The sequence below is a fragment of the Oxyura jamaicensis genome, chromosome 19 (genome assembly GCF_011077185.1).
Source record: "Oxyura jamaicensis isolate SHBP4307 breed ruddy duck chromosome 19, BPBGC_Ojam_1.0, whole genome shotgun sequence".
NCBI classification, from domain to species: Eukaryota; Metazoa; Chordata; class Aves; order Anseriformes; family Anatidae; genus Oxyura; species Oxyura jamaicensis.
The window spans coordinates 8,003,507-8,025,988 of NC_048911.1; the positions used below are offsets into that span (position 1 = coordinate 8,003,507).

The window sequence follows — 22,482 nt, forward strand, 5'->3', positions numbered from 1 at the left end:
GGTGCATTTGCTCAGAGCCCAAAGATTTCAGTCAGAAAATCTTAATGTTCTTTTTGTTTCCATCTGCGTTTTTCAGCAAAGACAAACAGCCTCATAGTATTTCTTCAAAGGAATGTAAATTCCTGGAGGAAGTATCCGGAGTTCCCAGCACCGCATAGCTGCAAACCACAGACGCCTACGGCTGAAAGCTCTGCTCTGCTTTTAATTTTGGGGCAGTGGAGGAATTCTTTTTAAGGGTTTGGGTTCACTTGTGCTGGGCCCATCAGGCCAGACGGCTTGTTACTGCACTGGGGAGTGTTTACTTTGGCTGGCTGCAGACGTTTGCTTTCCCTCCACGAGAGTATTCCCCCACTGAATCTGATGACATGGCACAATTATTTCATTAGGATTTTCCAAAAACCCTTCCCTCATCTAGCGCTAGAAAAGACCTCTTCTCTTTTCCTGTTCCACCTTCTGCAACTTTGTCTGAAAAAAAAGACGTGATTGAGGACGGCAGCACTGCTTCGTGGGCCCAAAGCTTCAGGGGGAGTTTGAGAAAGAGCCGCTCAGGGGCAAACTTGTGGGTTGTGAAGGGCACTGTTAAACTTCAGGCAGAGGTTCAGTCTGTCTTCGTTTCCCCACCTCTGGGGCAGAGCTCGGTGTTTCTATCATGTGTAAGAAAATGATTTAGAAGGGGTCATGTGCACGTGTACACTCAGCTCTTGCAGCTCACTCAGGGCGAGTTATCGCAGCCCTGGATCCTGCCACTGTTTGCTGGACGTGCTGAGCTGCTTGGACACGGCCGGGTCGGCTCGTGGGGTGCTGCTCCGAGGCACTGGTGGGTGCAGATCCATGGCCACGTGTGAGACGTTGTCATGGGCGCACCTGGAGCCTGCAGCACCCACTGGTGCATTTGCTGCTCACAATGGCACCGGTGGCACCGCAGGGTGGGTGCTGGTGGCGGGGGGCCCCTGCCACCGGGAGTGGGGTTGATGAGGGTTCTGGCTGCGGGCAAGGAGTGGCATGGAGTAGTTCCCAGCAGCTCCCAGTAGCTCCCAGCCCCATTTCCATCCCTCCATCCAGGGAGGCGCTGACCCCGGCGGGCGGGGGCGCGGGAAACAGCCGGTGACAAGCCCCGCCCCTCCCTACGCCCCGCCCACTCTGATTATAACCACGCCCATTCGCCGCGACCCCGCCCTCATTCACTACAACCACGCCCCCATTCACTGCGCTCACGCCCTCATTCATGCGGCCACACCCCTCTCGGGGCCACGCCCCCTATCGTAACCCCGCCTCTTCTCGTGGCCACGCCCCTCCCGCCGCCGCCCGGGCGCAGGGCGCGGAGCCCCGCGGCGGTGCCGGTGGCGGTGCCATGGTGGGGCGGCTCAGCCTGCGGGACGTGCCCGAGCTGCCGGACGCCAGGAAGCGGGGAGACTCCGGCCTCGACAGCCCCGACTCCGGGCTGCCCCCCAGCCCCGGGCCCTCCCACCCGCCCTGGCCGCTCGCCGCCGGCAGCCTCGAGCGCGCCGCCGAGCCCGAGCCTCCCGCTCCCCCCGTCGCGGTGAGTAGCGGCCCCGCAGCGGTCTTCGAGGGGAAGGGGGAAGGAAACCAGTCGGGGGGCGCAGGGCTCGTGGCAGCCGGCTCGGGGAGAAGTCGCCGGTGCTTCCCCCGGGGGGGGCGGGGAGCCGCTGGGGCTCGGGCAGGGGCGCATGGGGGTTTGGGAGGGTTGGGGCTGCTGGGGGCGCGCTTCGGGACCTGCAGACTTGGGGGCCGCATCCCTTTTCTGCGGGGGAATGGGGTAACTGCTGCCCAGCCTCCTCGGCCGTGTGCTGGAGCTCGGGTGCAGAAGCCGCTGCAGGGTCCCTGGACCCCCTCCGGCCCCTTCCAGCCGCAGAGCGGTGGGCTCAGCACCCCCCGGCCCTGCCCTTTGGCAGGGGGGTTCGGGGGTGCTCCAGTGCATGCTGCTTGGCGAGGATGAGTGGGTCCTTCCTAGCCGGCCGGGAGGGAGCTGGGTTGGTGTGCGTGGGGGCCGTGGCACAGCTGCGAGCTGAAGTTTGCTCGCTGCGAGGTGCCTGTAGTAGTTCTCTGCTGTGGTCTCCCTGGGGGGAGGTCTAGTGAATTTGGCAAAAAGCTATCTTACAGACTCATACAGCATTAACTACGTGTTGAAGGTGAGCTCATAAATTTGAACGTTTATGTTTTATTGTCATAGTTTATGCTATGCTATCCCTAGGGACTTTATTTCTTTTCCGTTTCTAATGCTGGCTTCTCTGAAGTCAGCTCCCAGGGTTAGGCCTTTGTATTCAAAGTCCATGCCTTGCCCCGTCCTTGGTGTGTGGAGCTTGGTCCTGCAGGCGGTGCCTGTAGGCACATCCCTGTCTGGCAGGTTCCCTTGTGCACAATGTGAACCTTTGCAGAATATAGCAAACTGGGACATAAAAGGGATTATTTTTGTGTTTTTGCAGAATTCCGTGTTCTCTCCCAGCCCTGTTCTCGCCAGCTGCCCTCCAAGACTGTGTCCTTTATCCTTTGGCGAAGGAGTTGAGTTTGACCCTTTACCACCAAAGGAAATAAGGTAAATATTACGTTACAGGCGTCTAGTTTGGAATGAGTTAGCATGTAAAGGAGTAGCTAGGCCTTATCAGTGCCTGTGAGTCAAGTTAATTTATTTGCAGAGCTATTGCTCATGCAGCTGTACATTCCTGGACCTGGACATTTGCACAGGCTAAAGGAGTGTTCAACCTCTTTTTAATCCCATATGCTTTTTTCCAGGAAGACTTCTCATGTTTTACTGTCCTACTTTAACATCATTGCACTGCTCCAAAACGTTGCCTCTCAACTCATTAACCAGCAGGTAGTCACGAGAGAAGGTCCTCAAAGAGCCATCTTTCTAGAAATGCTTTACTAGGGGAAAAGCATTTTGCTCTCCCGACCTCGTGGTTTTATACTAAGTACTTTTATCAAATGTGGCTGCTTGTGTGAACTGAAGAGTTAATATTCAGAGAGCGCATCCATTTTTAATGCACTGCATCACTTCGCAGCTCGTGAGTTACTCCTCTGAAGGTCATGATTTATGGTTAGGAGAAGTGAAGGCTCCCAGTTGATTATTGCTGCAGTCAAAGGGAAGCCCAGGGCAGGAGAGGGTAAAAAACGCTGGCTGCCCCGCTGCGGGGCAGGAGCCCACCTGGGGCTGGAGCTGGAGGCGCTTAGCACCAGGTGAAAGCAGACCCAGAGCTGTTGCGGGGTGAAGGATGAAAGCTTTGCTCTGTAGACCAGACGCGGACGATTTTCTTGGTGGTGGAGTCTGATGTGGAAATTTTTCCTGTTGGTTGAATTTTAATGTTTGCCTTCAGACAGCGCCCCATGCCGGGAGTGATAGCAGAGAGCTCCTGTGTGACTTGACAGAAGAAAACTAAGAAAAAAACGTGTGCTTCAACGGACTCCAAGGAGTTGGGATGCTTATGTGCAAAGCCTAAACAGGAGTCCAGGCCTCTGGATTTAGGCACTGGAGTTTGAAAGATGTGCTTATGCTTTGTACATCTCAGCCTTAAAATGATGGCAGTAGGGTTGAGAAAATGTTTCATGGTGCTGGCAAAGCAGTAAGAGGGCCAGGCATGCTGCTAACATAAGGCTTTTTTCTCTTCCCATAACTGAGTAAGGCACCAGCAGACAGTTTTTGCATTATGTGTCCAGGTGCAGAGCTGAGGAGCAACCCAGATGCTTGATGGCTCCATTTTCCAGAAACCACAGCCCGCTGCTCCGGAGCTGAGCTCGCTCACGTCTCTCTCTCGCGTTTCAGGTACACGTCCTCGGTCAAGTACGACTCGGAGAAGCACTTCATCGACGATGTCTACATGCCAGTGGGCCTGAGCGTTTCCTCTTGCAGTCAGACGGTCATCTGCGTCCCTAACTGCACGTGGCGCAGTTACAAAGCAGAGGTCCACTTCGAGCCCCGCAACAAACCCCAGCGTTTCACCAGCACCACCATCGTCTACCCAAAGCACGCCAAGACTGTGTACACCACCACCCTGGATTACAACTGCCGCAAGTCCATGCGACGGTTCCTCTCCAGCGTGGAGCTGGAAACCGCCGAGCACCTCGGGAACGACTGTGTCCTGGACGGCTGCTGACTGCCAGCTGCCCCCTCGCTGCGATCCATCCCAGCCCCACCTAACGTCCTGCAGTCAGGCTAAGGGAACCTTACCTGTCGCCACCTCTTGCTCAGCTCTTAATAATTCCTGCTTTAAGAAAGGCCTGAATGCAGTTTTCTGTGGGGATATCACTTTGTTAGGAACTTGGTTCTTCACCTTTCAGGACGTGAGTTCCCTCCCCTACCCCGCCCCGCAGTGCAGTAGTCAGATGAAAATGAGGGGAAGTATTTTCCCAGAGGAAAAGCTACAGGTGAGAAAGAACGTGGAATAGGGTCTGGCAGGTGGAAGTGCGTTTGATGCTTTGTGGGGATGTGCAAAAATAAGGGCAGTTCACTCTCTCGCAGAAAATCTACCGGGTTGTTTCATTATATATAGACAGAGCTGTCATGCATTTTGGTTCAGATCACGGGGCTCTTTGCTCCAGATGAACAATCTCTGGAATTTGCTGGGGAAAAAAAAAATAACAGAAAATCTAGAATTCTGTATTTAACAGACACAAAAACCTTTTCCTATGGCATTCATGTCTGCTTTGAAGGTGTGATTTGGGAAGCAGTGTAGAACCGGAGGTAAACTGCTTTTGCAGCTCCAGGCAGCGGAGAAGGGATCAGGTAATTCTGGTTATTTAGATGAATGGCACGATGTATCTTCTGTAATGACTTCTTGTTGTAATGACTTGTACAGCACTGCAGCCTGTGTAACATGCTGACATTTGTGTGCCTGTAACAGGACTTGTAATGAAGACTATCCGGCCAGAAATTATCCCTGTGTTGTTGGAAAGTCAGGTCTCGACAGTGTGGTGTTGGAAGAACGCCAGTGCCTGGTTTTTACCGATGCCGTGCTAACGTGTCTGCACTATGGAGCTGGAATTAGGAAAGTTTCGGGAAATGTGCAGTGGATACAGGAAACTAGTGGGGCAGAGATGCTGGGATCAGACATGAGATGCTGTCATGGTGGTTGTAAAGGATTTCTGAGAAAGAGGTAAATGGTAACAAAGGTCAGTCAAATTTTAATTGGGTGGCAAAATCCACAGCTGTAGCTCTGCTTCCCTGTTGAGGTTTTCATTGCAAAGGTCCGTGTCCCCTCTGGTGCTCAGCATGTCGGAGGGATTGGTAGCATTTGCCTATCCGTAGGCTGCTGGATAACCCCGCCAGTCCCACGTGCGTTGAAGCAAGAGGCAGAAGTGGTTTGGGGCCCAAGGGAGTAACTTCAGATACTATGAAAGTCTACCCAGATGTTACGTGCATTAGCTTATGGTGAGTTTGATTGGAAAAAAAAGGGGAGATTTCTTTGTTTACCCAGATATTTTTTCTATGTTCACAGAGAGTGGTGTAGTATGGAGAGCGTCTGCTTCTGGTTGTGTGCCTCGTGTTGGTGGTGAGGGTGGTGTAGCAGCTCGGAGGCTTTACTCAGCTGGCTGTGGCTATTTCAAGGATTCCAGAACTCCTCTGAGGTGCAGGTCACCTTCTGGTGCAATGTCAGCTCTGTACCTGCTTTTGACAAGGATTTAGCATGTAGCCCCAAGGGTGAATTTTGTCTGTGGTGAGTTAAAAACTCAGGAGCCCGTTCTTGAGCTGTACTTAGCGCCTGTACGTGCACGTGGGGTGAATGGTGCGGAAGCATACTGTAGTGTGAACTGAAGTGATTTGGGAGCCTAAAAATGCAGCAAGAAGCCAGGCTTGAGTTTGTATGGTTTGCTTTTTGTTGTTGTTGTTATTTTGTTTTTTACTTATTTATTAGCTCAGAACAGAATGTCCTTAATCTTTGGTACTTGCCTCAGAAAACCAGATCCCAAAAACAATTCCAGGGTGACACAGGATGCCAAATTCAGGTAGGCTTTGCTCCAAAACTATTAAGAGCAGCATGGTCTTGTCATTAAATGCATTGGTTTCAGGCTACAGTGTTTAGGGGATGTCTTAAGTCCACGTCATGATTGTCCCTGAAACATTGCCCCAAGACAGACTTGTGTAAGAGAAGGCACAAGCCAACCCCTACGTGTGTGGGTTGCAAACGGACAAAACTGCTCATTGGGAAAGCTGTCGCAACGTTGCTTGCTTCGGGGTTTCACGTACCTTGCTCCTGAAATGTGGTGCTGGCCACGGCTGGCCACAGGACCCAGGAAGAACACGGACCCTGGATTGCTCTGACAATGTTCTTCCAATGAATTTGTTTGCAGGAGATCTGAGAGAAGATTATTTTAAGTTGTAATCATTAATTATTCCTAGTTAAATTAGAAATGAAATTACCCTTACAGTATGGCTTTAGGATAAAACACATGATTTTTACAAAGCAAACTTAATTATGTGCTTTTTAAGATATTTTAATTGGTAGAGATACCTTTTAAATTATTTATGTTCCAACATTTGCAAAGCTCTGATTAGCTCTGTGCAAGTGTTCTGATGTCTGTGAAGTTTACTGTCTTCCCACTCTAATTTTCAAATTGTATTTTACTTTACTGGTAATAAATGATCTGAAAAGTGTAATAGAGGGAAGTCTCTTCATTTTCTCATTTAAAGCTTCTCAGTGTTTATTATGGTATTTACTTAGAAATAAATACGTAATACATCCTGCCGGTCCAACCTCCACTCTTGTTTCTCTTATATCATGTGCTACTTTTGCGACATATTCTAGGAAGGCGTTTCCTATATAAAACCATCTGTATTTAAAAATTACAAATGTGGTTTTGTCAGTTTAGTAAGACTTGAAAAAGTCCTTTGAGGACAGCTGAAAATCCCCTCTAGTATGTGAGTCTTTCATCTGATACAGTTTTATTTCCGAAGACGGTTTCTGGTATGGGTTCCAGCATATCCTACAAGTGGAAGCAGTTGTCCTCTTTAAATATAACAGGTATTTAACTAGATAGGAATTTCTTGTTCATCTTGAATAAAAGTGTAGATGCTCAAATGCTATATTAGTAAATGCAGCATAAAAATAAGATGAGAATGTGTTATGTATTAAACTTCCTAAAAACAAAATAGACAGTGACAAACTTGTTTTGAGAGAAATGCTGTGGTGTTTTTTTGGACACTTAATCTGTTGTTTAAATCCTTCTGAATTTGCAGGCGTGCTCATTTTGTTGGCATCCCTGGCAGAGTAGAAATAGATGCAATATAGAATATCAGATAAATCATAATAGTTTGTTGGTTTTTTTTTGCTTATTTTTTATTGTTCATCTGGTTATCTGCTTGCAAAAGCTCCAGATTTGCATGTAATGACATTATTGGGATCTAGGGAGCTTTGAAGCTATCCTGAAGCATGCCCCTGCTCCTGCAAAAGTCTGTGAAAGCATGTGAGCATCGTGCAGTGTTTAAAGTATTAAACAGCAGAAAAAAATATATTAACATCACTTGCATTCAAACATCACACATTTGAAGAGACATTGTGAAAAGGTTTAAAAATCAGAGTGGCATCTTTTAGGAGGGCTTCAGAAAACTGAAAACCTTTCATATGTGCCATCTAACTTCCAAATACCTCCTTTAGTGTGCTCTTGGCTATTTATCTTAATATAGTAGCACTGGGTATGATAGCTGTTGCCTTACTATGAGGAAGGAGGTGGGTACGAGGCAGCCTACTTCCTGATGTGTTTAATTCATGTTGGCCAGATGGTTCTCTAGTTACGTGCAGTGATGAGGATAAACCCATCTTTAGAGATCTAATCCACTTTCCTTGTATATGCCATGCTTCAGAACCTCAAATCTGGGGGCCCTTTCAGTCAATTTCTGTAACAAAGGACTGTGTTTAAGAATTAGCCCTCAAGCCAGGAGACAAGGGCTGGATTCTACTCCCAAACTCCACAGCTTGCTCAGTTTCAAATAGTAAGTTTGTGTACCTGCAGATGATTTCAGCCTTCATACAAGATAACAGATGATTCAGCTGCTCATGCTCAATTTCTGTGCCTGCCACAAGGACTATGCTTGTTAATTTCACAATGTGTCTGAATACCTGAAAAGCTCAGGTGTCAGGCAATGAGCATTACTTTGACATAAACAAATAGCAATGACGAGTGATCCTGCAAGACAAACAGGCAGAGAGAAGCACTTCTGAATTGTTGGAGTAGCCTGAGTTGCATCTGTATTTTAGCAAGCAGGTTGCTTTGTTTGTTTTTAAAATGCAAATGTTCTGTTCTCCATGCAGACACAAAACAGCGAGCAATCAACGCCGAGCTACAGAGCTTGTTGAGAGATTTTCTTGACAGCTCTGATTGCAGCTTGGAGACTGTTGGCTTGTTCGGTATTCAGGACAAGCTCACTTTTGCTCCCCTGGAAAATAACTGCAGCAATCTTCGCATTCTGTGTGATCGCTGCTCGTGCATGACGCCCTGACATGAAGTAATGGGGAATGCCCGACAGTCGGGCATGGCTCAGCAGGGAAGTGTTGCTGGATATACAACCCGTACCGTTTCCTCCTGTTCAGCTTGTAGATTCGCAGCCTTTCTTCCTCTGCCACAGGGTCCTCAAGAATTCCGTCCCATCGAAGGCTTTCATTAAGCTGAGCAGAGAGACCTAGATCTGTTTGACCAGAGTCCAGAATGGTGGAAGTTGATGCTAAAACTTTGTTTACTTCTGCCTCCATGTGAATCCCTTTGGCGTAGTTTTGGGCTGAGTCAGGGTTCCTCCCATGACTTACGATTTCAAGCGGTCCAGCGGAGCGAGCCTTCTGCTTTCGGGGTTTGTGGCGGTGTTCACCTGTTAATGTGATAAATCAGCAAAAATTTCTACCTTGTCACTGAGGCTTTTCTGCTTTTTGTAATGAGGATGATGAGGTAAGTGCTTGCTGTGCCCTGTGCATGCCCAGTAACAAGGAACCAAAAATACTAATGGCCTAAAACCTTACTTTCAAGTGGGAAATGTATTTATATATATGATTGGCTTAACCTAACAATTCTCTCACCTGTCAAATGTGTTTATTGAGGCTGTTAATGCATTAACAGCACTTCTGCACTGGCATCAAGTTCACTGTGCTTACTGAACCCGATTTATGCAGGAAATTCAATCTTTGTTGCCAGGGATTTTTCCAAAGCTGTCATCCATTCATAGGGCAAGCAATGTGATTTTTTTTTAGTACCGTTTCTGGAAGCTTTGAGACACCGGAGGGGCGCAGCCACGCTGCTGCTGAACGCAGGCCCGTGGGATGGTGGGCGTTGGAGTTGCTCTGCAGCTACCGACAGAAAACCGCTGGGTATTTACAGCATTTTCGGCAGTTCTTGAAACTTCTTGACAGATGCCGTATGCCTCCTACTGTTGATGCAGTGCAGTTACATGTACTCGGTCTTTCAGTTATAGGTGCGTAGGTAAGCATGCACAGAGCTGTAAATGAAGCTGCATGGCTAAACTACAAGCCCTGCATAGGCACTGGAGCACTGAGAGATGTTGAGTGCCACAGATGGCTCCGAGGGAGCACCGTGGCTCTTCTCCCCACGTACCCTTCCCCTGGCCCAGCTCACCTGCCTGCATGGCCGCAGTGCTCCGGCTTGGTGGTGGTGGTGGCTTCGCACCTGGGGCCTGCGGGCAGCCCCTGGCCCTCCGCCGCCTGCCCTTGCTGCCCTCTGGCCTGCTGGCTGCTGCGGGAGCCCCAGCATGGCCCCGTGCCACTGGGGAGGGAAAGAGGGTGGGAGATTCAGTGACTGCGGCATCCCCCCTTCTCCGTGACACCCCTCAGCACTTTCCCCAACATCCCCCCAAGGTTTTGCCCCCGTCTCCCTTCCCTCCTCTCATGCCTTCCCCCTTCCGTTTCCACTCAGACATTGCCATTCCACCTCCCCTTCCCTCAGGGGCTTCCTCCTCCATCTCCCCTTCTCTCAGTGCTCTGCCCTTCCCCTCAGCACCCTGTCTTCCCTTAGCGCCTTCCCTTTCTCCTCACCTGCCCCCTTCTCTCCTCCTCTCGGCACTTTCCCCTCCATCTCACCAGGGCCTTCCCCTTCCCCTCCGCTGCCTCAGTGAGGTCTCCAGGGCAGCCATGGCGCGGGGGCCAGCCCAGGCCTGCCCGCTTGGCCAGGGCCCAGCTCTGGCTGCAAGCTCTGCGTCCCCCTGCGCCTGCTTGTGGCAGAAAGCCCAGGCTTGCCTGAGGTACCACAGCCTCAGCAATGAAGGCTTGAAGGGAAACTGCCCCTTCGACCCCTCTGCCAAGCCCACCTCGCCAAGCAGGACGATGGCGGGGCTCCTTGGACGGCTGCTGAGGGGGACAGCGCTCGGCTCGGCACAACACGCAACTCTCCTGCCACTCTGCGAGCCTGCTGTGAGGTGAGCCGAGTTGTTAACAGCCTTGCTGGGGCGAGAGATGAGAGCACTTAACTGGGAGGTGAGCCTGGATGAAAAGCATTCGCGGGCTCTTTTGCAGCAGTCACTGAAGCAATGCACCGCCTTATTTGTCCTCCTGCCCCTGGATATAATGGGAGGTTTAGTTCTGGTTTAGTTGCGTTCCCCCCTTTCCTCTCTGCCTCTTCCCTTCTCTCCTTCTGATCTATTTAGATGTGAAATTTGGCAGATGCTCGCAGCTGCATTCAGACAGGTTGTGATGAAATCGGCCTCCCAGGAGGCTGCTCCCACGGCGGCTCCGCAGGCTGCAGGCAGCACTTCTCCGACTGCAGCTAATGGTCTGATTTCAAAGTGTCAACAGCAGGGATTTTGCGGTGATGGTTATTACTAATGCTGTACAGCAGCCAGCAGGTCTCCAGAGTGTGCGTGCGGATGAAAGGGAGGGTGACACGGGGCAGAAAGGCAAGGCAAACAGGAGCGGCAGTGATGGGATGTAAATAATTCATCCAGGCTGAAAAGTGAGTGTAATATTTTTGCAGACTTAGAGAAGGAGATTACTTGTAGGTAATGGTGGCTGTCCTTCATTTTATTATGCCAAAATCTAACTTTCCAGCCAAATTAGAGCCCAGTGGTCGCGGCTGGCATGGTCCACACAGAAGGAGATTCATCTTCTGATATCTGGCGTGTCGGACAGGCAGGACCATCGGCAGCGTTTCCTGCTTAATCTGCCCCTGCTGGGACTGGCTGACAGGCAGCTGGGTGGCAAGGTGCTCTCCAGCAGCAGGTAAATGTATTCTGAAGGTGCATTGTCCCCAGGCAAATCCCTACTCCCTTACTCCTCTCTGTCTTCCTTCCCCTTTTCAGTTCAAGCCAGGCTCCAGTCTTAGTAAATGGACGTGCAATGCACGTGAAACATACGAAGAATAAACTTTCCACTGTCCTCTGACAGTTTCACTGTGTCTTGGAGGCATATGTATCTTAAAAGGAAATACAGCATGATTTCATAAAATAAAGTCCAATTTGCAACCCTGGCTAATGCAACAGGCTGGTGCCTCTGAGAGGAGAGGTGTGAGCGTGCCCTATATCCTGACTGGAAAAGTTAGTCTGTGAACAGTCTATAGAGCTGGCGCACAAGCAAGAAAACTGGCAAGCCTTCAGTGCAAACCCGCTCTAAGACAATGTCAGAAAGTAGATCCTCACAGATGTAGCGTATATTTTATTAGGACATACATAAGTGCTTAAAACCCCAGTAAGCATCATTTTGTAATGCGCTGTAACGACCGAGACAAACCTCCTGCTGCGGCTGCTGGGGTGAACGTGGAAGTCTTCTTGTGGAATATTAAAGCTGGTGCTGTGAACTTACCTTGAACAGGGAAATGAGAATTAGAATTGAGATGTGTTCATGCAAATGATAACGACAGTAGATCAGAGTGGGGAATTTGTCTTCAAAATGGGTAAAGAAGTACCTTAATTTGCTATGAAGCATCAGTATTTTTTAAACTTTTCCTTTGTGTTCAATATTCTCGAACAGGTGTGTTCTATAGACTTTTTATTTTTTTTTTCTTTACCAGATTAGTCACTGAATCATTGACCTTTTTGCTTAGGAATAATAATTAGAGGGACAAGTACAAATTGAATTGCTGAGGACTGAATAATTACAATCAGAGTAACAGTAGCTTGGAAAAAAAAAATCCTGGGCTCCTTGCTGTGAATTGCAAAGCAGCTAGACGGGGCTGGAGTAGTCAGGGTGATGAGGAAGGGAGCACCAAATGTCCCCCGAGTGTGACACCTCCTGGCTGCCTGTCCCCAGGAGGTGGCCTTTCAGAGGTGTGCAACCAGCTGGTCTGGCCTTGGATTGCTCTGGGTGTTTTGAGCCCGCCGGAGGGTTGCAGGGGAAGGTGCCAGTGCTGGCCACATCAGCTGGGGCATCTGCAGTGCTCTGACAGCGTCGCTGACAGCCCTGCAGGAGCAGCTTGCTGCCCGCTACAGTCCCGGCCGTGTGTACAGCTAAAACCTTTGGCAGCTGTGGGCTGGTGAATAATTCAGTGAAACCCATCATCGATAAAAGAGAGATTTTGAAGGGTTCCTTGGGTGGAATTGGAAGTGCCGGCTTCCTGAGAGATGAGTGTATTAAAAATTGACTTCGTGCTATCAAGATAAAACTCATATTTAGCCTTTCTAAATTTTTTATGCAATGTCATATTTTTTCCCTGTGACTTGCAGCTCTCAAGGCCCAGCTTTGCAGTCGGACTCTGAAGGTGGTTCTGCGGGGATCTTGACAAGCTGATTTGACAGCAGAATGGATACAGGCTCTGCGGTGTGTGTCGTTTCCTGTGCCTATTGTTCCTGCCAGTACGGCTTGCTAAATAAGGTAATTTATCTTTTTCCTGAAGTTGGCTGAACCGTGTGTTTAATTTATTTATGTTATTGACTGTGTGGAGGAGTACCCTGGTGTGAAACGTCATCTTCAAACGCTTTCTTCCATGGAAATACAGGCCCTGTATTAATGCAAACACTGCTTCCTCTAATATATTTTTCAAGGTTTGCTTAACCCCAAAAGAAAGCAAAGCATGTACTCAGACTTGAGCTTGATTTACGTAAAAGTTAATTTAGGTTGCCTAAGCTTATTCCATGAGGTGTGCATGTACGAAGGGATGGGGCTTGCAGGGCCACTGGGCTTTTTATGAGCAGGCTCTGAGCAGGCAGTAAAAGCATGGACTGAGGATTTATTTTTTCTTCTTTTTTCTTAGTAATTAGCATTTGTGAGAGTCTTCAGAATGTGAGGCGAGATGAGTTTTATGGTGATGAGAGAGTGGGCTTGAAACAGCTGTGGAGAGCAGGAGAGCCACGAGGGTCCCTGCGTGCTAAAATGAGCGGAGCAGCCCGGCTCACCCCATCCCGTCCTGTGTCCGTGCCATCCTTCAAGGGGACCCAGCTTCTGCTGACACGGGGAGATCTCTCACAGCAGTCCTGGCAGGGAAGACAAAAGGAAATAACATTGCTTTAACTCCCAGAGCCTAGGAAAGGGCCTGTCTTATCTGCTGTGGTGCGATCCCACAGCGAGGAGCACCCCACCAGCCACCACAGCAGTTCCTTGCAAGCATCTCAGCCTGCTTTGGGGACACCTATTGCTCCTACACACCCCTGGGCACTTCAGGGTTGCACAGAGCCACTCGAGCAGCGTCACACGCAGCCAGTGCCACTGCCCAGAGCAGCACATCGGTCCCAACCCCCTGTCCTCCTGCCCTGATGCCCAGACAGTGCTGTGGCTTCCAGATGGGGCAATCCACACGGTCCTCATGGCTGCATTTCCCCATCACAGGGAAGACCGGAGGTGGTTAGATTGTTTCCCCAGCCATTAATTCAGGAGCACCTGGCTTGAGTGAGCCTGCTGCAGGCAGCACAGCATTCAGTGGGGTTCGGGGTTTTCCCTGCACTAACCCACAGCAGCTGCCCTGCACCTTCCTCCCAAAGCCACGCTCTGCTGCTGGTCCCAGGCCACCTTCTGTAGCCAGTGCCTATTTTTAGGGTCGTGTGTGCAGGTTTTGGGCCCTGATTTTTAAATTTGCTGAGATTTATTTATGTATTTATTTTATGTAAGTTGTTTGTTGGGTTTGCTGATTTTGGGGGTTTTGTTTTGCTTAGTCTTGGGGCTTGTTTGTTTGGGGGTTTTTGTTTTGTTTTTATTGTTTTTGTGTGTGTGTTTTGTGTTTTTTGCTTTTTGTTTGGGGGGGGGTTGTTTGTGCTTTCTGTGGTTTTGTTTTTGTGTGGGTTTTGCTTGGTGATTTATTATTTTTGTGTGTGTGTGTTTTTGTGTGGTTTTTGTTTGGGGATTTTTGTTTTCTGTGTTTGTTTTTGTGTTTCTTTTGTTTGTTTTGGCGTTTTGTGTGTGGCTGTGGGTTTTTGTATGGCTGTGTGCTTGCGTGAGGTTTTGCATTTCTGTTCTTTTTAGTTTTTTCTTTGATTTCTGCGTTTTGTTTGTTTTTACTTGGATCTTGCCTTGTGGTTTTCCTCCTTGGGTGTGTGTTTTTTTCCCTTTACCCGTCTTCCTTCCTTCCTCCCGTCCAGCCGCCGTCCACCCCCCCATCCCCAGTCCCCTTCTCTCCCCACCTGGGGGCTCAGCTGGGGACCGCGGGGTCTCTCCGGGGGCTGCCGCCGCCAGGGGGTGCCCGGGGCGCGGGGCCGGGCCGGGCGGTGCAGGTGGCTCCGCTTCCGCCGCGCCCGGGGGCGGCTCCGGGGCTCGGTGCGGGAGCGCGGCGGAGGCGCAGGTGGGTGCCGGGGGGGAGGAAGAGGAGGAGGAGGGAGAGGAGGGCGGTGGGGCAGTGCCCGGTTCAGCCCCGCCGTGCCTTGCCCTGGAGCTCAGGGCAGGTGGCCCTGGGTGGCTGCTGGGGCTCAGGGTTCCTGGTCTCTTCCCCCTGGGTAGCCCAGCACCCTCTTTGGGAACACTCCAACCCTGCTTGGGGGCACCCCGCGCCCCCTTTGGGACCACCCTGGAGCACCCCAGGAGCCTCCGTTTGGAGGGCACGCTGCTGGAAGCTCCCCAGCCAGGTGAACCGAGTGTAAGTGGTGGAGGCACGGGGGAAACAAGTGAGTGGTGCTGGGCTGGATGTGCTCCCTTCACGGAGGTGGTGAGTCCCGGTGAGCTAGGACGTGTGCCTGGCATGGAGTGGCCACGTGGATCCATCCTGCAGCCCTTGGGTGCTCCCTGCGGTTCTGGGAGCACCGCCGAGCCCTGCTGCGTGCCGGCTGTTGGGGCTGCTGCAGCTCGGTCAAAGTCCACGGCTTCCTTCCTGCTCGTACCAACAACAGCGCTGGACGTGGAGTCGCTGCTGCCGTGCCCACCTATGGCTCAAAAGCTTCCCGGGATGCCTAAAGCTTTGGGGTGCTGAGAAAGGGCTTTTCACCCTCCAGGTAGGATGGCTGCTCTGCGGCTCAGAGCCATGCCCGTAGCAAGTTTTTGGCGAGGCTCACAGCCGGGCTGCACAGCAGCAGTCTCTCTGCCGGCCATGGAAGTGCTGTTCCTGGTTCACTTGAGGTTATAGCAGTGGAACAGCCTGGCACGGGGTTCTCCTGCAAGGGATTCCTGGACAAACGCTGGCCTGCTCTCAGCGTTTCCCTGCTCTGTCCAATTCTTTCTAAGAAACTTGATGCTTCTCTGGAGGCTGGGAGGTGCTGATTCCACCCTGCCAGCCACCCGCCACATAAGGCCTCCTGAGCTTTTTAACATACCAGAATAGTGAAATGAGTCTCTCTAATTAGCAATTTAGATGCTAATTTGCTTCTCCCGAGACCTACGCCAGTTCAACCTGCCCCAGAACGTGAGTCAGAGAGAGCAGAGCCTGCTGCCTTCATGAATTATTCACTTGGTGCAGAGCACCTGCCTGGCTGGGGATCAGAAGGAACCGGGGCCAAAGTCTGGTAAATAAAGATACACCTTGGCAGGTGGAACAGCGCTGGCTTCCCTCCCCGGCATTGCAGGGTGCTGGGGAGCCAGCAGACTGATTTGCTAGGGCAAAAACTGGTTCTTTATAGCTTACCATATATCAAGTAGTTGCGCTAATAAGTGCCACTCATTAATACGGGCTTGTTGGTACCGTATGTCGGTTTTCCTGTAGAGCTGATTTTATCTTCCCACTCAGAGGACTGGCATGGACCTCCAGGGCATTGTGTTTTATAATCTCTTTAACAAGCACCGTCTTAAAGCACTTAGGCTTCTTGCCACTGCTGCTAGGATTGTGAAGCAGCTCTGGTGCATGGGAACCTTCCTTTTTTTCCCCCCAGACCTCGTCCCCACTTGCTCCTTTTCCTCCTTAGCCTTACGTGCCAACATCACTTCTCTCCCTTTCCGTGTGCTGAGACCAGTTTGTGCTTCTCTGAGCTGGGCCAGCCAGAACCCCGTAGATGGCCCTGAACGAGGTCTTCCCCGCGCCGCTGGCACTGCTTGGATTGAGCCGTGGCGGTGGGACAGGCCGGGAGCAAGTGTCTCCGCGTGTTCCTTAAGCGTTGTCCCTAAGCCTGCCAAGGCTTTGTGGCGCTTGTTTGGATGCTGCGTGCTCTTTGTTGGCCCAAGCTGCAGAGACACGAGTCAAGTCTGATCAGATCGTGCCGCATGGCTCTGTCTGCTGCGAAGGGCTGGCACTGACGGTGGGGACTTGTCACAGCGAGGCACTGCAGAAAAACCCTTACCACAGGGTGCTGTGCTCCAGCTGGCTCTGTCCCTTCCCGAGATCAGGAGGGCGAGGACTGCTCGGCTTCCTGAGGAGCCCCTGGGAAGCGGCTGTGTCTGCAGCAGGCTCCTGGCTGCTGGGAGGGCTGAGGGACCGCTGGCTGTGGGCCGGAGGGGGCAGCTCAGAGTGCCTCAAGCACAACAAGTACAGCCCCGACTCAGGCTGGTGCTTGTACAGCGGCAACTCTCAGACTTTTTGTACCTTGAGAGTGACCCAAGTGTCTTGCGCCACGCTCCTGCAGCCCCAGGAGTTGTTCTGTCACCCTGAAAGAGCTTTGAAATACAGCAGTGCCACGAGGATCCTTAACACGAGGGGAAGACCCGCGTCTGGACCAAGAGCCTTTCCCTCGCCTCCCGGGAGGAACGGGCCTGGCGGCGCTGGGTTGCCCTTATCTCCCTCCGTCCCCGCTGATCCCCTGTCATAGCAACAAGAGCAAGCACTCGCTTAGTTGCTAAGGTTTCCCGGGGCTAATGGGGTCTGGTGTGCGGAGCAGAGAGTAATTACGCCGCGTCTTTGAGGGAGCAGCAGCTAAAAGGAAAACGAGGCCGGAACGGCACCTGGTGCGAGCGGGGAGTCCTGGGGGAAGTGCCGCCCTCGGAGCAGGCGAGTTAATTACACTGCTCCTCTCGGGGATCGGGAGCTTGGCTCGGGCCAACTGTTTAATTTTTGTTTTTTTTTTAATGAAGTATTTTTTAAAAAATTGCCTAATTAATTTCCTATAAAAACAAATTAATACAGACGCGAGCTGCTTAGCTGAAATAACCAGGCACATGAAAGCCGGCTGGGGAGCTCCTTACGGGTCTGTGTAGGACAGTTTTGTGTTTTTTTTTGCAGGGCTCCGAGGGATTCATGCTTCGTGGGCACCTGTAATCAGCCCAGCCGCAGGAGGGCTCGTGCAAGCTGTGCCTTCGCTGCTGTGAGGAGCTGGTGCCCGCTGCAGTGACTGCCTCAATGTCAACAGGACCCTTCGGTTCCTAACGTTGGTGCAGTCAAGGTACTGTCAAAACGTGTTCGAGGTGGAGTGGGGAAGGGGCTCAGCGTAGCACGATGGTACTGAAAGTGTACGTGAGCTGGAAAAGCAAGTGGATAAATTTGGGACGGAAGAGCGTTAAGGGTGTTAACTATGGAGCTACAGCCTGGCTCGGGGAGCGCATGATGCAGGCATCTCTGGGGGCTGGGAGGATGTTCTGGAAAAGTACTGCTGTGTTGTGCTCTGTTCTTCTATTCTTCTCTAAGCATCTGCTCTTGGGTCTGGTCAGATAGCAGGTACTGCGCTCACTGGACCTTTGGCATTGACCTGCCAAGGCTCCTCTCTGTTATTAAGGTAAGGATGGGTTATGTTGAGGCTGCGTTTGTGCCGGTTTTCTCAGAAGGGCCTGAAGTGCTTTGACAGGGCTGGGTCTGCAGTACCGCCTTCTTCAGTGGGGCTGCCCAGGGGAAAGGCCTCCTCCTTCACTGCCTTGCAGTCACCATGCAGGGCTGCAGGACCAAGCCACCAGCGTGACCCTGCTGCTTTTCCCTCCGCTCAGACCTTGCCAGAAGATTTCCCCTTGCAGACTGAGGTCCTGCTGCCAGACACCTTGTTCTCTGGCTGGTCCAGGTCTCGTCACAGAGACAGCAGAAGCAGCTCTCCGTGAGAGCTGCAGGCAGAGATGAACTCAGCTACACATCCCCGGGCCGCTTCTGGCTCACGGCGGGGCAGCGCTCCTTCCCCACCACGCTCCCCACCGCTCCTCCGCCGAGCGCAGCCAGGTGGACTCGGTTTTAATGAGGTTTTGTTTCACATGGCTTCCTCCATCGCAGGAAAGGAACGAACAGGTGGAGGGTTGTTAAAGCAGGTCATTTTGTACCGGCAAGACAAGGGCTCCCTCGTAATTCTTAATTCGAGTAAAAGGCAGAATGGTGGAGCAGGAAGGTTTCTGTCCGTACCGCTCAGTGCCTGTGCTGCCCCTCTATTCTGTATGCGGTGTACTTGCAGCAGTGCCAAGCTGTGGATTTCTCCTGCTCTCGCTGCTGGAGACCGGCTGCTTCCCTGCTCCCTGCCTTGGGGAGAGGAGAGGAGGACAGGGAGGGGATGTTCGGGGAGGTGGGTGCTGACTGCAGCGTTTCTGAAGGGTAACGCAGTGAGGGCTGGCTGAGAGGGGGCTGTTTATTTCACCACAGCCCACAGAAATGACTCCTCAGCCTGCCGGGGTTTTGCTATCTCGGTGTTTCTGATGAAGCTGATTTCCCCGTACTTCTTGTCCTGTACAGAGATAAGAGGGAGGGTGCTTCATGTCTTCCTGGTACCCTTTCTCTGCCATCAGTCCTAGGGCCGTGCAAGATGTTCCTTTCCCTCCAGCGCTGTTAGTGCTCCCGTTTCCACCCCAGCAGACGGTGGCCTGCAGTCCCATGGTGTTCTCGTTGCCTTTTCTGAGGTACCTGTGTCAAACCACCCTGATCTTTTTCCAGAGGCAAAGGTGCAACGCCGTCTGCAATGCCAGGGTGCATCAGAGGGAGCAGCACATACTCGCTGCTGCTGAAAGAAAATGCTCCTGTAAATATTTTAGGGAATAATCTCTCTGAAGACTGCTTGGGGATATGATGGATCTCCAGGCTGTTTTGTTTTCCCTCTCTCTTTGCAGATGCTGCTCAGGGAATGGTGGAGAACAGAAAGCGTATGCTCAGTAACAAGAGGCAAAAGAGCATGACATTGCTTGTTTTTGTTCAGTCATGCTGAGAAAAGCGCACAGTGGTATGAGGCTGGAGAATGTGGTTAGGTCTCTCCTGAGAAAAATGCTTAGCTGATGTGCTCTACTCTGACTTGCCTTCAGCTCTGTTAGAGCAGATAAAGCTCTGCAGAGGAGGGGTGGATGGATTTGGCACTGCTGTCCACCCTGAAGGCACAGCTGCTGGCAAAGCAAACTCCTGCCCTGGCCACGCTGTGGGGCAGATTTCCAGCTCTGGGTTTTAGGATAAACATCCCACAGTTGCCAAGTGCTGGTCACGTCGGTCTGGTTGCATGCATTCAGCCTTGCCAGTGGCCTTCAGTTGCGTGGGCTGTGCTTTTCTTCAGGTGTGCGTGAGTGGGAGGGAGGAGAATGTGGTACAGCTGAGGAGTAATTTAATATATGCATTTGTGTGGGGGGTAAATGTGCATATAATCCTGTAACAACGCATCCCAGGCTTGGAAAATCTCTGAAAAATCCTGGGTCGGCTGTGCTGTGTGAAATTTTAGCTTCTCTCTGCCTCTAACACTGGCCTGGGGGCGGGAGCCTCTGTGTTCCTCTGCTCGACTGCTCCCAGGTGCGTGAGCTGCGGTGGGACGTGCGGGGACTGCGTGTCCCCGCCTGAGATCACGAAGGGGCTGACAAGAGCAGGAGGTGTTCTGGTACGAAATGGAAACGCAGGCGTGTGTGAAAGCAAGGAAAGTATCTGGTGAATAGAAGATGCCGGGGTTCAAGGGTTTCATCTAGGGATGACACCTTTTAAGAGTGGTCCCGTTAGCTGATGTAGTAAAGGTTTAAAAAACTGTGTGACAACTCTGTCTGTCCTTCCTGCCCTGACCTCTTTCTCTGCTGAACCTTCCTGCAGCATCCCATCTCCTCCCTGCCTCGCGTTGCTGTAGTCAGACCATGCTGCTGGGCGTTGCGTGAAGCTGTTGGAGCCTTCACCTGTTTTACACAGCTGTCCCCTGCACTGAAAGGAGTCTGTGCCTCGCCAGGAATTCCTCCTCCTCCTGCCTGGTATAAGAGCTGGGTTTTCAGGCTCTCCAGAAGCTGGATGGCCAGAGAGGAGGCTGCTGGGTTGTGGCTTGCAGCCGCCCTGGCTGGAGGCTGACGTGGGTTTGGCAGGGGATAGCTGCCAGTGCTGCAGCCCGGGTCAGCGTTGCTGCGCTGGGGGTGAGTGCGGCACATGTGAGCTCAGTGCAGGGAGAGATCGATTTGCACAAGCTGCCCGAGTATAAAAGGGCCAAGGCCGTGCAGCTTGCGAAGCCTCTGTGCCTGGCAGAGAAGCAGGAGGTTCTGTGTGTCAGCAGCAGATAGCAGGCGGAGGTGCAGCACGCTGAACCGCAGCACCGGGGTAAGTGTGCTGTGAATTGAGACTGCAACATGTGTTTTCTTGGGAATTACTGCACTGTTGGCAGGTGATAGAACTTGCCTGCTATTGTATCTGATTTGTGTTTGCCAAACAGCATTAAGCACGTTATCTCTGCCCAGCAGGTATGGTTTCAAAGCTGGCAAATGTCTGTTCTGGGAAAGGTAAGTATTAATACCTAGAAATTTATGCATTAAGGCTCATGAGACACTTGCTCTGCTGGAGAGCAAATCCAGCTGGAAGAAAGCTCGGTACATCAAGACTGGGTTTGCCTCTGCTGAAATCTTTTGGCTGCTTCTGTCCCTTGGTGCTTCCTGTTCGTTTGAGCCGCTGGCAGGGCTGAGACTGTCCCTTCTGGGGACGCGTTTCTCTCGTGAGTGTGTGGCAGTCGGCTCTGGCTGCCTTTGCCAGGCGGCTCACGGTGAAGCTGTCACCGAACGCGGGGGATCACTGGTGTGACCGTGCTGGTTACAGGAGCCCCAGTAGGAGATCTGCTGAAAGAGGTGCTGTCTTAAACATCAGCGAATGCAAACAAGCTGCTGTTGTAGGCTGTAGTTATAAATATCAGGCTATTATGGAGGCAGTTTTAATGAACGAAGTGACTTGCCACTATTCATTCTGATTGTCGCGTGGGCTTTTGTTTGTTACCCCATTAAGAGGTAAAAACCCAGCAACTGTAGCTTCTTTGCATCCTTTAGAGTGGCTTTCTCTGTCAGTTCTGCAGCACTAGGGCTCCAGAGGTGATGGGGCAGAGACTGTTCTTGCCAACAACACTTTTCTCTGGTTGGAAATGAAAAATTACGATGGAACCGAAAAAGAGTCTGCGGCCTTTTTTCAGCGCCGTAAAATCTAAACTTCCAGCCTTGTCTTAATGTAGTTTCAGAAGGTATTTATTGGCTTATATTTCATGAGGATGATGGTATGTTTTTATTGCTGTCTGTGGGTGCGAGTCAGTCTGCTTCTAGCGAGCGTGACGCTGGCAGATTACCTCCGTCGTGTTCGCTGGGAAGAGCATCCCTTGGGGACAACTGGTGGGGCTGTGCCAGGCGCTGCCCTGGGCTTCCCTGCTGTGCTTCATGCTGGTGCTTGCTTCTTACAGGTGTGACCCCTGCCTCCTCCCAGCCCGGTGCCATGGCCGACACGATTTTTGGCAGCGGGACGGGCCAGTGGGTGTGCCCCAATGACCGGCAGCTGGCTCTGCGTGCCAAGTGAGTCTCCCTCCTCTCCTTCCAGCCTCCAATTAGTGGTGTGGGGCACTGGCCTCATCTGCAGCCTGTCACACAAACCCCTCTGCACCCTTGGGGTGAGCTGCGTGGACCGAGCAGAAGCCTGCTAAGCTGGCGCTCGGTGCTCATCTGCTGCACAGAGCTGCCAGGCTGCAGGGGAGCATGTGGTGCTGCTGGTGCCTCTGGGAGTCCATCAGTCTGTCCCACCAGCCCTTCCTGGGACGAGAGGAAGGGCTTGGAGGCAGGCTGTATCTCTGCACCACCCTATATATAATTGAGAGCATCCCCCAGCTGCCAGAGCTCCTTTGTTTTAGGAACTTGTCATTTGATCTCATTTTCCACTGAAGTTCAATTACTGCATGACCTAAAGATAAGGGGACGGAGGTGAGTCAAGCGCTGGAATTGCATTTGTTTCTTGGATGTTTTCCTTCTCTGGCAGTCCCTGCCACCTCTGTTCCTGGCTGAACCTCTGGGGTCAGCCTGCTCCAGGCTCTTAGAAAATATGGGATCTCCCAGTGTCAGAGGGAGGGCACTGGCTGAGTGGGAGCGGTGCGTGCCACTGCCACTTCTC

At 51.7% G+C, this 22,482-nt stretch overlaps 2 protein-coding genes and 1 long non-coding RNA gene across 9 annotated transcripts in view; 2 read left to right on the forward strand and 1 right to left on the reverse strand.

Annotated features, from left to right (window-relative positions):
• The first annotated feature begins 1,265 nt into the window (after nt 1–1,265).
• On the forward strand, nt 1,266–6,610 carry RFLNB (refilin B). The gene is made up of 3 exons (XM_035343086.1): nt 1,266–1,540; nt 2,445–2,554; nt 3,779–6,610. The coding sequence occupies exons 1-3, from the start codon at nt 1,352–1,354 to the stop codon at nt 4,107–4,109; spliced, it is 630 nt and encodes a 209-aa protein (XP_035198977.1). The 5' UTR covers nt 1,266–1,351; the 3' UTR covers nt 4,110–6,610.
• Nucleotides 6,611–7,270: 660 nt separating this feature from the next.
• Nucleotides 7,271–9,714, reverse strand: LOC118176232. Its single transcript, XR_004755306.1, has 2 exons — nt 9,571–9,714; nt 7,271–8,812 (listed from the first exon to the last, which is right to left on the reverse strand). It is a non-coding gene; the product is annotated as an uncharacterized LOC118176232 (long non-coding RNA).
• A 4,816-nt stretch (nt 9,715–14,530) lies between these two features.
• The window catches only part of RPH3AL (rabphilin 3A like (without C2 domains)), a 37,357-nt gene continuing 29,405 nt past the window's right edge, over nt 14,531–22,482 (forward strand). Inside the window, exons 1-5 of one of the 7 annotated variants that reach the window (XM_035343083.1) lie at nt 14,535–14,649; nt 17,443–17,602; nt 19,060–19,144; nt 19,233–20,335; nt 21,785–21,893. In XM_035343083.1, the coding sequence (XP_035198974.1) occupies nt 21,817–21,893 (77 nt within the window). In that variant the 5' untranslated portion in view covers nt 14,535–14,649; nt 17,443–17,602; nt 19,060–19,144; nt 19,233–20,335; nt 21,785–21,816. The other 6 variants (XM_035343081.1, XM_035343079.1, XM_035343082.1 and 3 more) reach the window with 6 other exon arrangements.